This window comes from Canis lupus, chromosome 37, assembly GCF_048164855.1.
Source record: "Canis lupus baileyi chromosome 37, mCanLup2.hap1, whole genome shotgun sequence".
NCBI classification, from domain to species: domain Eukaryota; kingdom Metazoa; phylum Chordata; class Mammalia; order Carnivora; family Canidae; genus Canis; species Canis lupus.
The window spans coordinates 5,606,889-5,622,939 of NC_132874.1; the positions used below are offsets into that span (position 1 = coordinate 5,606,889).

A 16,051-nucleotide genomic window follows, 5' to 3' on the forward strand; every position below is an offset into this window, starting at 1 on the left:
AATGTCTACCTTCCCAGATTATTACAAAGATTGAATGAGGTCATTCTTCTCAGCACCTGGTCAACATTCATTGAATAGTAAGTTCTAGTATAGATATGACTGCAATAGTGGCAGCTGAAAAACAAGGAGTCATCCTGATATAATGCCTTGGAGGAAAATAATATCTCGTACAGGGCTGGAAAATAGGGTTGTCTTTAGTTGCCAACCGTGCTGGTTGGGAAGGGCCTGGCGCGTTCTACGAAAAGGACTCCAGTATTTACTAAGCCTCCACATGCATGCAGTGTTGACAAATACCTGGAAACCAGCATGTGATCATCATTAAGGATATTTAAATATCCTCAGATATATGCACAAAACCACTGAAGAAAACAAAATATTCTGCGGACATGACATATTTTAAGAACTGGAAATACAAAGCAAGGGCCTTTTATCAGGAGAGTAGTGATGAGATCTGGGAGGGCAATCACAACAATTAAAGGAAGGATCCATCCTCTTACCCTCCTTCTGCTCTAAATCTGTTGTCTGATAAAGCAAGCAGAGTATTAGAAACCCAGTTATAGTCCTAAGGGGGTCACCATTCAAACATTTTAAGTTGACGTCTTTCCATTGGTCCTACACAGCGTGTGGAGACTACTACAGATGGTGTAGAGACGGTGAAATAAGGAAGTTTTATTGGGGCGGGGTTTCTAAAATATCCCTGTACCTTACAAACGATTGCCTTTATCACAGGATGTACAGAAGATAGGAGGGGCATTAACGTTAATGGCCAATTCTTAAGGAACCAAAGGAACAGACCTGAGATTTGTTGAATCAACAGGTTTTATTTCCTGGAACTGAAATAGTTCAGTTCTCAACTTCCAAAGCTAGTCAACAATTTTTCATCAGAGCCCATGGGAGAGGGGCAGGGGTAAGGAGACAACAGGGGAAAGGCACATAGAGAGGCTCCAGGAGAGGCTGGGAGGGGGCACTCACTTCCCTCTCCTCAGGAAGTTACATTTCAGGTCTGGTGACAATGCTGAGGGGGCCAGAGTGCGGAAGGTGGATGGGAAATGGCACTGCCCGGGAACACCAAAGCCTTAGCTACAAAAAGAAAGTCATCGAATCCCAAACAGAAAGGGAACCTCCTAGTCCATCTCTGAAATGGAGTTAACAACGGCAGAGCTGAGAGCGGACTGAAGGCATAGGTGAGGGTGGTTTTCATTTGTCAAAAAAAAAAAAAAAAAAAAAGAATCTTTTCATTAAAACAAAGTTTCCCAAACTATGTGCCTTTTCCACCTGAGTGACATATATGACTGACTGCGGGGTGGCCTTGAGGCTGTGGACGAGGGAGAGGGGTGGCCAGGCGTCGTCCCAGAACATCCCCTATAGCCCCAGAGATCTAAACAGGGGACAGGTGTGCCTCACCACTTCCATCCAGAGAGCGGGGGCAAAGCTAATCCTCCCCATGTCACCAACAACTGGGAAGCTCCCACATTACTGGATGAAAAATGACAAATCCCAGAACTCCCAAAAGGGACTCAGAAAGGAGGGAGGCCCTCCCCCAGAAGCTGTCCCACTTTCGGTGCATCTGAGCAGCTGGGGTAAGAGGCAGCAGGGGGCGCGGGCAGGAGCCCCGGGGGCTGCTCCCCACCAGCACCACCGGGCCCTGCAAGTCACCCCCCAAGTCCCCCGCCGCTCCGTATCCCCGATTCCAACGCAGACGTCCAGAATGCCGGCGGAGGGAGAGGCGGGTGTCTGCCAGGCCCCAACTGAAGCCTTGGGAAACAGTTCCGGGCCGGCAGGGGCTCGGCGGGCGCCCCTCATCCCGGGGGCTGGAGGCCCTGACCCAGATCACAGGGTGTGGGGAGCACAGAGCTGGGGGCCGGGCGCCCGCCTCTGCAGGTCAACCCCGGGCCGGGGGTGGAGGAGAGCGGGTGGGGGAGGGGGAGGGGGTGGGGGAGGGGGAGGCGTCCCAGTTCGCAGGCCGCGGCCGGTTTCCCCAGTACCCGGCAGGCCGCGGCTGGAACGGGGCGGGGGCTCTTCCAGGAAGTGGGGGCTACGGGCTGGGGCTGTCGCGCTCTCCCCGCCGCTGCTGCTGCTCGGCGCCCCGGGGCTCCTGCTCCCGCTCCTGCTCCTGCGGCCGCGGCTGCGGCTCCCGCTCCGGCTCGGCCTCCCGGGGACGTTTCGGGGCGCCCTCCGGCAGCTCCCCCGCGCTCCTCTTGGCCCGCGCCTGCTCGTCCCGCTGCAGCTGCTCCTCCCGCTGCAGCTCCTCCTCCCGCTGCAGCTGCTCCTCCCGCTGCAGCTGCTCTTCCCGCTGCAGCTGCTCCTCCCGCTGCTGCTCCTCCCGCTGCAGCTGCTCCTCCCGCTGCTGCTGCTCCTCCTCGGCCCCCACGTCGCCGCGCGGCTGCCCCGCCTGCGGCCCGGCCCCTGCGCCCGCGCTGGCCGCCCCCCGCTGCTCCTGGGGGGCCGGCGGGTCGGCGGCGGCCCGGACCGAGGGGTTGTTCTCGATCTCCCACAGCCCCTCGCTGAAGCCCCTCCTCTTGCTGGGCTTGCCGAACTTCTCCTTGGACTCCTCGTAGGGGAACAGGTGCTTGGGGCCCAGGAAGGCCGTCTCGTGGGTCCCGAAGAAGAACACCTGGTAGCGGTTGGGCTCGGCCAGGTGCTCGACCCGGGCCGGCCAGTGGGCGTAGCCCTTCAGCTTGGCGAACACCAGGTCGCCGCTCTCGTACTTGCGCCGGCAGCACCGCGACATGGCGAGGCTGCGCACCCGGCCTCGGCGGAGGCCCCGGCCCGGTGGAGGCCCCGGCCCGGTGGAGGCCCCGGCGGAGGCCCCGGCGGAGGCCCTGGCGACGCCCGGAACGCCGGCGGGTGGCGGCCGCTGGGCTGGGCGCGCGCCCTCCCCTCGCCCCCCCCGCCCCCTCCCCGCCGCCTTCCCCCCTCCCGGGCCCCGCGCACGCCCCGCACCCCCGCACCCCCGCACCCCGGAGGGTTCCAGCGCGCACACGGCATCATCTCCGAGGCCCCGCTGTGCACGCCGCGATTTCTAGAATGATGGAGCCCATAGCTCGGCCACCCGGTGGCCCGGTGCCCCTCGATCCCCAGGGTCCCCGGGCCACGAGGACTATGTGGTGCGCGGTGAGCCAGAGGGGCCCGGGAGGGGGTGAGATGGGCCGGTGTGGTTGGCGCAACTAGGTGACTCGGTGCACCCAGATGTGGGTGAGACCAGTCACAGGCTAGTGCAAACTCGAGGTGTCCGTGCGGGTGCGTCCGGCCTACTCGGGGCAGCAAACCACTCTGGCCTCAGGAGCCTCTGGTGGCCTGGTTGGGTCAGTGGTTTCATTGGGTTTTTCTGATTTCTTTGAGGCTTGACCCTGAGGCCTCCTCCAGGCAAAGGGATGGAGTTAGCGACACTGTTAGGATGTCCTGAGTGCACATCTTTCTGGAATCCAGTATTCTGAACCGGTAGTATTTGGGGTGGGGGGTGGGTTGGGAATCCCACAAAATGTTTATATCAGCTGCATGCCCAGGTCAAACCAACCATATCAAAATTTCCCACTTTGCGTGGCAGGTTTGCATCGCAGGCTGGAGTCAGACTTTTTTCTTTGCGTGATTCTACTGTATGGTAAACAATGAGATTTAATGATTCTAACACAAAGAGTAGACCAAATGCTCTCAAAATCTTGCTACAAGAGGGGGAAAGGTGGGATGGTTGTGATTACGAATTAGATAAAGGTCTGCTCATATCAAATATGCTGTTGGTAACTAGGCCTTCCCGGGGGCCACAGACAGAGAAAAAAAAAAAAAAAAAAGCATTATCTCAGCTGAGACACTATTTAAAGAAGAGACATTTCTCCAGCTACAAGAGGGATTCTAAACTGATACTTTGGGGAGTTTCCATGTAACTGCATTTGTTAGAAAGATGGAGAAATCCATCTTTTTTTGAGTCCTGTGAGCTTCCACTTTGAAGCCTAGCCAAATTTATCAATATGAGTACTCTTGGCTATTACGACAGACACCCTTCAATATTAATCATGTGTTTAAGTACACAGATGTCCTTTCCTAGTGTAACCAACAGTGACCAGTGGAGAATTAGAACCATTAACCAGTTTCATTACAACGCAGATTTGTTTCCTGTTTCCTGAGTTGGATGATCACCAATTTGCCTCTGGTTGGTGGAGACCTGCTCTGGGCAAAAGAAGGCACCTTCTCCCAGTAAGACAAAACAAAACCCTGCACTTTGATAATTCTAAACAAGTCCTTGTAGCTTTTTCTGTCAAGCCATTTTCTCAGAACATTTTTTTTTATGACATTCTGCTACAAAGATGAATCTGATAACGTTTCCTCTTCAACTTCATAGAGAGGTTGAAAGCACCAGAAAACTAGAAATGTTTAGTGGCTGTAGAAGATAAATAGAACATCATGGGCAACTGTGGAGCCCATGGTAGGAAGGAATGTGGAGTTTCTGTAGGCAGAGGCCTTACTACACACATGCAGCCTTTTTTTTTTTTCTCAGCCCTCACTATGCTGCACTGAAGCACAGATCATGTAGCAAAGTCGCTCAAAGAGGAAAAGTCTGGTTAGACAGGATGATGGCCAGAAAAGACATTTAGTTATGCCATCCCATCAGTCTGAAGGCATGACGAGACCTAAAAACCAATAGCTCAAGGTGAGTTTGATTATGGGCAAATGGGCCGTAGCAGTGTAATCCAAACATCAAAGATCATGTGTCATCAGGGTCACAGCAGGTAAACAGGGAGGTGTGAGGGTATTATTTGGAGGGAGCATTTGAGGAGTAGAGCAAATAACCAAAAACGTATCAGAATCTGAAACAAAAAGGAAACAAGCAAGAAAGTCTAGTAGAGAAGCACCCAGAACTGCAAAGAGTAAAAGAAATTCTATTGGGCACAAATGATCATTCTCCTGTCTTCACCCCTTATCGGTATGGTGCTACAGGGCCAGCACAAAAGATCTTTATCTTTGAGGACTTGAAACTATAATTTAAGAGCTAAGCCACCAGAGACTTCACTAAAGAGAAACCCAAGCTAGTCTTCAACTGATGAAACGTGTTCTTTGCATAAATACAAAGGAATTCCAGGAGAACTCAGTGGGAGGGTGGTGGTTAGGACAGGAAAGGGGTGGTAGGAGACAATAAAAAGGATTCTCGAATTCCTCATTTGTTTGCCAGCCTCCTAAGGCCAGGAGTAGATAAAATGGTTCTGAGCCTCTGCTACATGATCTTAAGGTGATGAAGTAATACTTTGAATTTCTCTCAGGATTGTTAAAAATATTGATGAGATTATGGGTATGAAAGTCCCAACAATGGGTATGAGGGTCAGTACTAATAAAGTGTGAAGGAGAGTTTCATTTTCGGTAGGAATTAGGCTATTTTTTTAATTATTAGACCCAATGAGAATAAAGATCTAGTGAAAGGAGTCGATTCAGGAATAAGGGCATTGAAGGATGAAGAGAAGCCCTGTGCCAGCTGATTATCCATATGACATATGCAATGTCACATCCATCACAACTTCTACGGCAGCCAATGCAAGAGATTTTGTTATGTGGAAATACTATTTTTAAAAACAATATTCCTCAGTGGAACTTAACTGCTAATGGTAGCTTACTCCAGAAGTGGGAGAACTGGACGAAGGTTGAGGAAAAGTGAAATTCATTTAAAAAGTTAAATAGGGACCATTTTCGTGGAAATACAATTCTTTTACACCTCTGTTCTCAGTGATGTAATTAAGTGGCATGATCTTGGCTTCTTTTACCCTTGAAACCAACTTATTTTTAAAAGTTCTTATCTGGGTGCCTGTGTGGCTCAGTGGTTGAGCATCTGCCTTTGGCTCAGGTCATGATCCCAGGGTCCTGGGATTGAGTCCCACATCAGGCTCCCTGCAGGGAGCCTGCATCTCTCCCTCTGCCTATGTCTCTGCCTCTCTGTTTCTCATGAATAAATAAATAAAATCTTTAAAATAAAAATTTAAAATAAAAAAGTTATTGTCTTTCTTGCTTGAAGCAGAGAGAATAGGGAAGTGGTGTTCATGATAACCTGGTTAGGTGTAGATTGGGCTGTCATACAAAATACTTGTGGGCAAGTACAATTATCATTTCTTAAAACTAGATCTCCAGAAGTGCAACTGTTTCTAATAGATCAAGATGTTTTAAATATCAAATGTACCAAAAACACCTGTTTGGCAAGGGGACCTAATTTCAGCAGAGGCATACCTTTTAAAACACCTTAGAATCCAAAATGTGCACGGCACTTCTCGGTTTCCTTCTCTGGAAAACTCATGATAGTATTTAAAAAACTGCTGTAGCAATTATGAAACACAGCTAATAAAACATATAATTACACAAGAGAGACAATAGATACCTAATTGATGTTATCTTGTTTAATTAGTTTAAAATTCAATTAGTCTGATGAAATTATGATATAAAAAAAATGCAGTTGTTTTCTGTATGCTTTTGTCTTCATTAAAAATATTAGCCGTCTCCGGGTTCATACAACAGAAATATTTATACATGGTTGGTATGTGGGGTCAAGTCTTTTCTTTTTAAAATGTTCTAGCAGGCACAATTGTATGGAAAAGAAATCCCCTCCCTGACCATGGGCAGAAAATCCCCACACTGTCCTTTTTAAAAGCCACAGGAGATGCACTACTTCTATATTTTGTCTCCTTTATATTTTATCAGTGACCACTTAGCCTACCCCTTAAAGCCTCAGAGACTTCTGAAATCCAAGGGATCTGCTGGGAGTAGGATAAACTGTATCAGTGAGGATGTCCCAGAGCTAAAGGATAATTTAAGGAATGTTTCCAAGGAGCTGTATCATTATCAATTTGAATAGTGAGTCAAATCTGTCCCTAGGTTTGATGATGGCATTTGGGGAAGGGAGACAGAGGGTACAGATTTTCCAATTCCTGTATGTGTGCCACCAACTTGGGCCTCCTTGGCCAGTCACAAATGTTTATGGGGGTGACGCATAGGAGGGAGCAAATAGATCACAATAGTTTGCAAAACTGATGTTTTCATAGCTATAGAAAGAATATTGTCACTTGAAAATTAATAAAAGTGGCTGATTACAAATTATATTTTATTATCCTGATTTATTGGGTGCTAGAAGATTTTACAGATTACTCTTTGGGAAAAAGTTAAAAATTAAATGTTTCAATAATATGAGTGTGTTTCTAATTGGAATCTTGCAGGATAATGTTTATTCAAACGGTCACACAAAAAAATGTATGAGTTATTTTTTTATCTATATAATTAGCAAAGTTTAAACAAGTTATCAATGCTAGTGAGTATCCAATAGTTGAGGATTGGAGGCATATAACATGGCCATATTCTGTCTTTAAGGCTTTTATAGTATAATTTAATGACTTTGAAAATGCTTAAAATAGGAAGTTGAATGAAAAGAAAGAACCAAATATATAATGTAGGCAATTTTTCAGCCTATGTAAAACCTAGTTCTTCAATAAACTTAAGACCCATTTGAGAGAAAAGCGGTTTCAAATGAGCAAAAAGTATGTGTCCAACAGATTGCCTGGGATCTATTAAATTTTCAACTATTATTCGTCATCACTATTAAAATAGGAAGCACTACTCTATTTTGTTAAAATGCGAATCTTTTTTATTTTTGCTTCACGTGATACTTTTGAGGGGCTTACTATTGTTTCCCCCACACACACACAAATTGCTTCTGGTTCTAAATTTAGCTTGATGTCTTGCCAGTGTTTCTTTAATCTTATAATTGCATACTTTTTTTCTTATCATTTGGAGGGAACATAGTCTTCATGCAATAGAAACACATTTTTGGAAGATCCAAGATCGGAGATCCCTGGGTGGCTCAGCAGTTTAGCCCTGCCTTCAGCCCAGGGCGTGATCCTGAAGTCCCAGATCGAGTCCCAGGTCGGGCTCCCTGCATGGAGCTTGCTTCTCCCTCTGCCTGTGTCTCTGCCTATCTCTCTCTCCATGTCTATCATGAATTAAAAAAAACAAAAAATAAAATAACTAAAGCTTTCAGAAAGCCTCTAAAAGTTTTTGATGTTACAAACTCAGTCTTCACCTCAATACCCTCTTACTCTTCCTTCTAATAGTTTCATAGCTTCCAAAATAATTACCAAAATACTAATCTTTGGGGAATAAGTCATTTATACTGTTTCCATCTAAGGAAATCATCAACAACATGCATGACAAGGAAAAATAGGTAATTTTTAGACCCAGATTTCTAATTTTGAATTAATGAAAATGGTATAAGTCATTTATACTGTTTCCATCTAAGGAAATCATCAACAATATGCATGACAAGGAAAAATAGGTAATTTTTAGACCCAGATTTCTAATTTTGAATTAATGAAAATGGTATTTGAAGATGGGCAATAATTTTGATTGAAGTTTTCATAATTTTTTTTAAGTAGACTTGTGTCCCTGAGATCAAGAGTTGGAGACTCAACCAACTGAGCCACCCAGGCACCCCAAGTTTTACATATTTCATTATTACAAAATGCCTTAAATTTTTCATTTAATTTTGGATTAGAGATACCTGTATTGAGTTGGTATTTATCTTTCTAACCAAAGGATTATTGGAGATGAATGGCTTTGTCTTTTTAAACATTGTGAAAGAAATATTTTGCCTTCAGAACAATTTAGATTTCTCTAAATGAGGGAATATGTATATTATTTGTTGAAATATATAAGTACTCTAGGGAGTTTAGAGATTTCATATTAATTCAAAAACTCATAAAGCATGGAATAGAGATCCAGTAAAAGAAAGTCAGAGCATAGAAATTCAACATAAACCAGCATTTGAAGTGAGCAAAATCTTCAACAAGCATTCCTTCTGTCTTTTTATAGAGTTTGTTCATTATTTAGATGGAATCAGTGAGGGAAAAGCACTTTCAATGCCTCAGAAGAATGCTCCATATGACACAGATGATGACTCTTTGAACAAATGATGTTATCCCTTCTCTCTTTGGCCATTTTTCAAGGTAGACAAAATAGAGTATTTTCGATACTTATAAAATTGAAATACATACATAAGACACTTAGGATATAGCTCTTCAAAATCAGACATAACAAAAGTCCATACTCTATTCCCACTTGTCAAAGTATAATCATAATGAGAATATATTCATAAGTAAAATTATAATAGAGCTGCTGTTTACCATTTATTGAGCACTTACATGGCACATATTGATAGAAACACTTTATACCTGTTTTCTTAATTAATTCTTAAAACACTTTGCTACATTATACTGCTTTTCTTCTTTTTCTTTCTTTCTTTTTTTTCTTGTCCACCTATTCCTCATGAGCAAAGCCATTCAAAAAATACAACCTATCAGCGGCTAGAAAAGTTGGTTGAGAGAAAATGAAGAGAAGGATGAAGCAAATACTAAGAAAGCAGAAATGTCACAAACTTAACAAGTTACTAGAAGGATCACAAAAGTGAAATGGGGAGTAGTTACAATTCCTAAGGTTACTCCAGTTACAATTTCAGTTCCATGTATATGCATTCTTATACTAAAAATAGTGAGTCAGGGGTGCACAGCTGCCTCAAGCAGAAGAGCGTGTGACTCCTTATCTCCAGGTCATGAGTTCGAGTCCCATGTGGGTGTAGGCATTACTTAAATAAATAAAACTTAAAAAAAGACAGTGAGTCAAATGTGTATCTATCTGCCTTTGATGACAGTGTTTGGAGAAGGAGATACGAAGAGGCAGATTTAATCTTAAGAATGGGCATCTGTTCTTACAATAATATGTAGAACAATAATTATGCTGATAATCGATGATGGGCCGTTATGTATAAAGGTAAAATGATGTTAGCTACACATCAAGTAATGTTAGCAGGGACATGGGATCTCCCCAGGTGTAAAGTATTACAGATAGAATGTCTACTTCTCTTTAAAATGGCTAGCCTTGGAGTGCCTGGGTGGCTCAGTCAGTCAAGTAACCAACTTTCGATTTTGGCTCAGGTTATGATCTCAGGGTCATGGAATTGCACCCCACATCAGCCCTATGTTGAGCCCCATGCTCAGCAGGGAGTCTTGTCGGAGATTCTCTTTTCTCCCTCTCCCTTTCCCCTCCCCATCTCCCTCTCAAATAAATAAATCATTAAATGGCCAGCCTTTCTTTTTCTCTCAGAATAGTTATAACTATAAACTGCAATCACATAAGAGCATTTTTCAACATTTTCTTTTTAAAAAAATTTAAAAGGTTTTATTTATATACTTGACACAGAGAGAGAAGGAGAAAGAGCACAAGTAAGGGGAGCAGCAGGCAGAGGGAGAGGGAGAAGCAGACTCCCCAAAAAGCAGCGAGCCCAAAATGGGGCTCGATCCCAGGACACCGAGATCACGACCTGAGCTGAAGGCAGACACTTAACTGACTGAGCCATGAAGTGCCTCCCTCCCTTTTTTAAAACATTTTCAAAGGACATATATTCTGAGACTTTTGCAAGCTACCATATTGATTCATGATGACTGACCACGCATTTTTCTCTTGTCATAATAGCAAAGTCAATAAAATTTTCAATTAACAGATAAATCCAAAATGCCTAAATAGTAAATTGAACAATTTAATATTAATAATTAATAACTCTTCCACCAATTGTAACTTGAAATAGTTCATCGAATTTTGTCTTTACTAATTTTAGCTGTCTCACACATTTCAGGTATACCTGAAAAAAATGAAAGAATGATAGCATGTAGCTTTTTATATTGTGAAGGACTGATTTGATTTTGTTCAGGCTTCTGGTTTTTATTCCTGTTTGTTTTATAGGACTCTTATGACTTCACAGAGACTTTTTAGGCTACATATGTAGAAAACAGCAAACAGTGAAATCTGGAATGTAATGCATCTTTTCGGATACCAGTTCAGGGTCTGAGTGCTTATTGCATGCCCAGAAGAGAGCTAGTGATGTGGGAAAGACAACATGAGTATAGAATATTTTAACCAAAGGTCATACTGGGTATTCTATGTTACATCCAGTCTCTGATAATGTTTTGAAATATTATTTGTGATCTGCCTCATGATCTGTTTCATAATTGATATAATATTTTTGTATATACATTATCAACATGCATAAGCAAGCTTATTAATTGTTCATTCATATTTCCATACACCTACTAATATATTGTCTTCTTCATTTATCTGTGATAAAAATACATTAAGATTTTCCACGGTATTTCTAGATTTATCGATTTCCTTTAAGTTTGTTTCTGCTTTGTGCATTTTGAGACTTTATCGTTAATTATATACAAATTCCTTATTTTTATATTGTTTGGCTTTTATTAGAACTTGTATTTTATCAGAATGATTTTGCTCTATTGAAGGCTTTTGCTTGAAATTCTACCTTGTTTGGTATTAGTATGCCACAGCAGCTTTTGTAAAAAGATTTTTTTTTAAGATTTCTCTTTATTTGAGAGAGATAGAGTGTGGGGGGGAGGGAAGAGAGAGAAAGAGAGGCAGAACGAGAGAGCAAGAATCAGAGGAGGGGCAGAGAGAGAGAAGCAGACTTCCCACTGAGCAGGGAGCCCTATGGGGCTTGATCCCAGGATCTGGGATCATGACCCAAGCCTAAAGCAGATGCTTAACCATATGAGTCACCCAGGCACCCTTGAAACAGCTTTTTTGTTGTTGTTGTTGTTGTTGTTGTTGTTGTTAGCACTTAAGTGTTATAGTTCTTTAATTTTAACTTGTATGCCCTTTTGTTTAATGATAATACCCTTGAAACCAGTCTCTGGGTAGATTGCATTCAACCTAAGATTTTATTAACAGAAATTTAGTCTTTTTAACATTTTGTGATGGATTCTCACTTTGTGTTTTTGATTTACCATGACTTCGTTGTTTTTTTCTCCCTGTTTTTCTACTTTCCTGCAGACTGAAAGAATCATCATCATCATCATCATTATCATCATCATCACGACTACAGGTTTCCTTTTTGCTAGTTCCTTTCACCGGTTTGGTAACTCTCTTCTTTCAGAAATTACAACTGAACATACATAACTCTATAAATTTTCTAACCAGATCTGAAGACATGTGCAAATATCCCCAACACTCACCTTTGTAATTGTCTAAAATTTTACATCTTTAAAATTTCATTTTTATAAGTAGTTTATTACATTTATTCATATATTTTATCATTCATTTCTTCTACACCTTTCCTTTCCTTTGTATAAATGAAATACATTCACTCAATAATTGTTTTAGTGAGGGTGTACAGTAGTAGATAAATTCTCTTAACTGTAGATAGCTCAAAATATGTTTATGGTAACCTCACTGTTAAATAGTACATTAGCTGGGTATATGGTTTATAATTAAAATTTTATTTCTGCCAGAATGTGAGGAAGGCATTAGTTTGTTGTCTTCTACAGACTATTATTGCTGCTGAGAAGTGAGCCACAGTGCAAAAGGCATTTCTTTCCAGGTATCATGTCTTCTTTTCCAGTTATCAAGTCTTTATCCTCGATAAACTGCAATTCACTAAGACATGTATGGGCTTATTTTTACTCGTTACAATTGATACTTTAAGACTTTACTCTAAACTCATGTCTGTCTTCAACTCTAGAAAATTCCTGTTTTTAAATATAGCCTCTCAGATATTTCCTCAATCTCTTCTGGAACACTTAGATAAGTATATTAAATTATCTTGAACTGTAGCCATGTCTCTTATACATGCTTTAAATCTCTATCTACTAGGATACTTTCTGTAGGATTCCTCAAAACTACAGTCCCATGTATTTATTCCTGTGTCTGATTTAAAGGTTACACCAATTAGTATCATTTTGGTAACAATAGTTTGCACTTTACAAATTTCTAATTTTTTATATCTACCCTTCATTATTTTATTTATATCTGTTTTGGTTTCATATTTTCTCATGTTTTTCATGGAGTTATTCATTTCTCTATCCCTTCAGAGATTCTAAACATGCTTATTTTAAAACCATCATTGATATTTGTCTCTTATTTTCATTTAATCTGTCATGATTTCATTTCCTGCTGCCAACAGGTGCTGGCTCAAGGTTGTCGGGCTGCAGAGCTGTCTGTTTCTTTGTGCCTCTAGCAGAAGCAACATTACAAATGTTGTATCCCCCCTCCCCCAAATTAGTAAATCTGGGCTTTTTGCAGTTGCTTTTTCAGTGTCAGGAAGCTGCACGGCCCAGCAGCGAGACCAGCTCTAGTGCCCCCTGCATTTGAGGGACTTATTTCCTTCTACCCCACAGAATCCTGACACGTGGTCACCTCTGCCTGCTTCCAGTCTCAGATTCATACCAACTCCCAGTGTTGGTTCCCCTAACACTTTGCATGTCATTCCATTTTTAGCCTATGGATACATTTAGTACTTTGAAGTTATTTAATTGTATCTTTTATATTTTATCTGCTATTTGCCATATGTTGGATCAAAAAGAGAAAGTCTCAAAGCTTGAATTTATAGCATCTTAATTAGGTATCAGGAAGTTATAAAATGCCATGCATACCCTTCCCTTAGCAATTTGCAAGTTAATTGAGGAGAAAAAATTCTATGTATGAAATATTTAGAGAATACAAAACAGATTCTAATAAAAACAAAAACTTGTATCCATTTATAAAAAAAATAATCAGGGAAGACTTTTTGGATGGAGCAGGAGTTGAGATTTTTCTTAAGGAATGAGCAAAATTTGGATGGAGAAGACATCTAAGAATTTTAACTTCCTTATGGATTGGCCTCATTAGGTGCCTTGAAAATACAGTTTATGTACCTTCCATTAGTGGTTTTGAAGTATACAGAGACAGTGTTTTAAAATTGTACATCTCTGGGTTCACAACCATGGGAATATTGAGAAAAAAACAGTTTTCTGGAAGTCCTAGCAGTTTCATGTAAACACTCATCCCAGGGTAAGATATGACAAATCAGAAATTTGTAAAGTGAAAACTATTGTTGCTGAAATGATACTAACTGGGATAACCTTTAAATCAGACACAAAGAATAAATACACAGGACTATATTTCTGAGAAATTCTACAGAATTTCACACACAATTGGTAGAGATTTCAAACTTGTATTAGAGACATGGCTATAGATCAATTTTGGAGAAGCCAATGCAAGAAGAGAAAGTGTGTGAATGTATCTATCTATGTCCTCTGAGAAATATGAAGAGCATAACTACTATGCTATTACATTTAAAGGCATGTTCTTCCAGGAAATTATTAGCAATGACTAATTGGATCAGTATTGACTCATTTCACAGAGAAATCTGGTATTGAAAACTATTTTATTCCACTCTGTACCTGAGTTTTCAGCTTTAAGCTACTTCATAAACTTCTCATATGCTCAGAGAAGTCTAAAAATAATTGCATTGCGTAATGTTCTAATATATTTCTGAGATCTGCTATTCAGGGTTCATTACACATGCCAAGAGCCCTGCAGTGAATAGTAACAGGAGGCAAGGCACGTACACATAGGCTCACAGTTTATTTAATGTCTCTCTTATTCATGCTGCGCCTAAGTCCATTGAGCCATTTTACAGAAATAATGGATATAATTGGCCCTGTGCCTTGTTAGTTCTGATAGTTAGCCTGACTCAGACAAACAGTATTCCAAGTGAATATATATACACATATACAATATATATATAATATATATATATATATATATACATATACACATACACACATATACATCTTCTGTTGCATAAAGAAGAGTGCAGGCTTCAACCACAGGCTTTGGTAAGTTCTACAAATGGAAGACTAAATTGTTTCAAAGTAGGTGATGGAAATCAGGAGACAGAAAGATTAACCCACAAGACATGTCTGTTTTGAGTCAGCCTGACTTCCATTTATTGCAACTCTGACATTGGAATAAACCTGTTAAATATATTTTCAACATGCAACCAAGTGGTAAAACATGATACTTCTCTTTAAAGCTTTTTTTTTTAATTGAATGCACCTGGTGCTGTTCTCGACCCATTTATGTTCATGCCACACACAGGCAAGCAGGACCTAATTACCAATTAAGCAATAAAGTTGTTTATAAGACCAAATGTTCTCTGGGTGCAGTCAACGAATGATACATATATGTTGATATGTTTGTGTATATATGTATATGTGCATATGTGTATATAAGTATAAATGTATATATATATATATATATACACACACACACACACACACACACACACATCTATATACACTCCACATTTCTTTTTTTTTTTTTTTTTTTTTTTTTGACACTCCACATTTCTTAACCTTTGTTATAATTGTCAACTTGTCTGGTTTTATAGAGATGTCAGTGATTTGATCTTAGTAAATGATGAGAGGGATTCCCTAGTTATATAAAGTCCTGGTCATTTCAGGTCTAAAACTAAGATTCTTTAAACTGCATGAAAAATATTTCTGTTTTTCAAATGGCCATTGACAGTCCTCTTCTTCCAGATGTGGCTGTTTAAGATCTCAAACATTGTTCTGGCACCAACCCTGATTCCCCAACTATACCTTTCTCTGGAGCACTGGTGAAAAACTGAAGGTCAGGAAACGGCCAATTTTATGGTCTTGACGCTGTCATTGTCTAAACTAAGGCAACTGCAGGGCTGGCCGTTCACTGGTCACTATACATTATTGATATGGCAACACAGGAAAGAGAGTTCTGACAATTTTCATGATACAATTCAGTTTAGGGGATTTTGCCCCTGGAACCTAAACTCTGGAGAAGGATATCGGTTGATTTCAGGCCAGTTCCACTTTAGAAAACAGTATTGAGCATCTGCAGACAGTGGGAATGCAGGGGTGAACTATGTCCCTGTTCTCAGTGAGCTTATAGCTCAAAGCCTTCTTATGTCATCTTGCCCCTTACTTGTCACTGCCGTGCTTAGAGCCATGTGCATAAATCACTCCTGGATTTAATAGTCAGTAGACAATGGTTCCTGATGGGCTGCCCAATTTCAGTTTTGTGTGTGGTGTGTGAGAGAGAGACAGAGACAGAACCAGAGCCAGTGAGGGATTGCAGCCATGGAGAGTGGAGATAGTCTTGCTCCTTAGTCCACAGCACATCACGGTTATTGGTCTGTCCTAGGGCAGTATCATCCTGTCCTCTCCATCCA

At 41.4% G+C, this 16,051-nt stretch overlaps 1 protein-coding gene across 1 annotated transcript; it reads right to left on the minus strand.

Moving 5' to 3' along the window:
• Positions 1 to 801: 801 nt before the first annotated feature.
• On the minus strand, positions 802 to 2,846 carry HDGFL1 (HDGF like 1). Its single transcript, XM_072813648.1, has one exon. It carries the CDS (start codon positions 2,729 to 2,731, stop codon positions 2,036 to 2,038), a length of 696 nt encoding a protein of 231 aa, XP_072669749.1. The 5' UTR covers positions 2,732 to 2,846; the 3' UTR covers positions 802 to 2,035.
• Between the last annotated feature and the right edge of the window lie 13,205 nt (positions 2,847 to 16,051).

Coding starts and splice junctions, on each gene's coding strand:
- HDGFL1 (XM_072813648.1), bottom strand. CDS start 2,731: ATGTCGCGGTGCTGCCGGCGCAAGTACGAGAGCGGCGACCTGGTGTTC.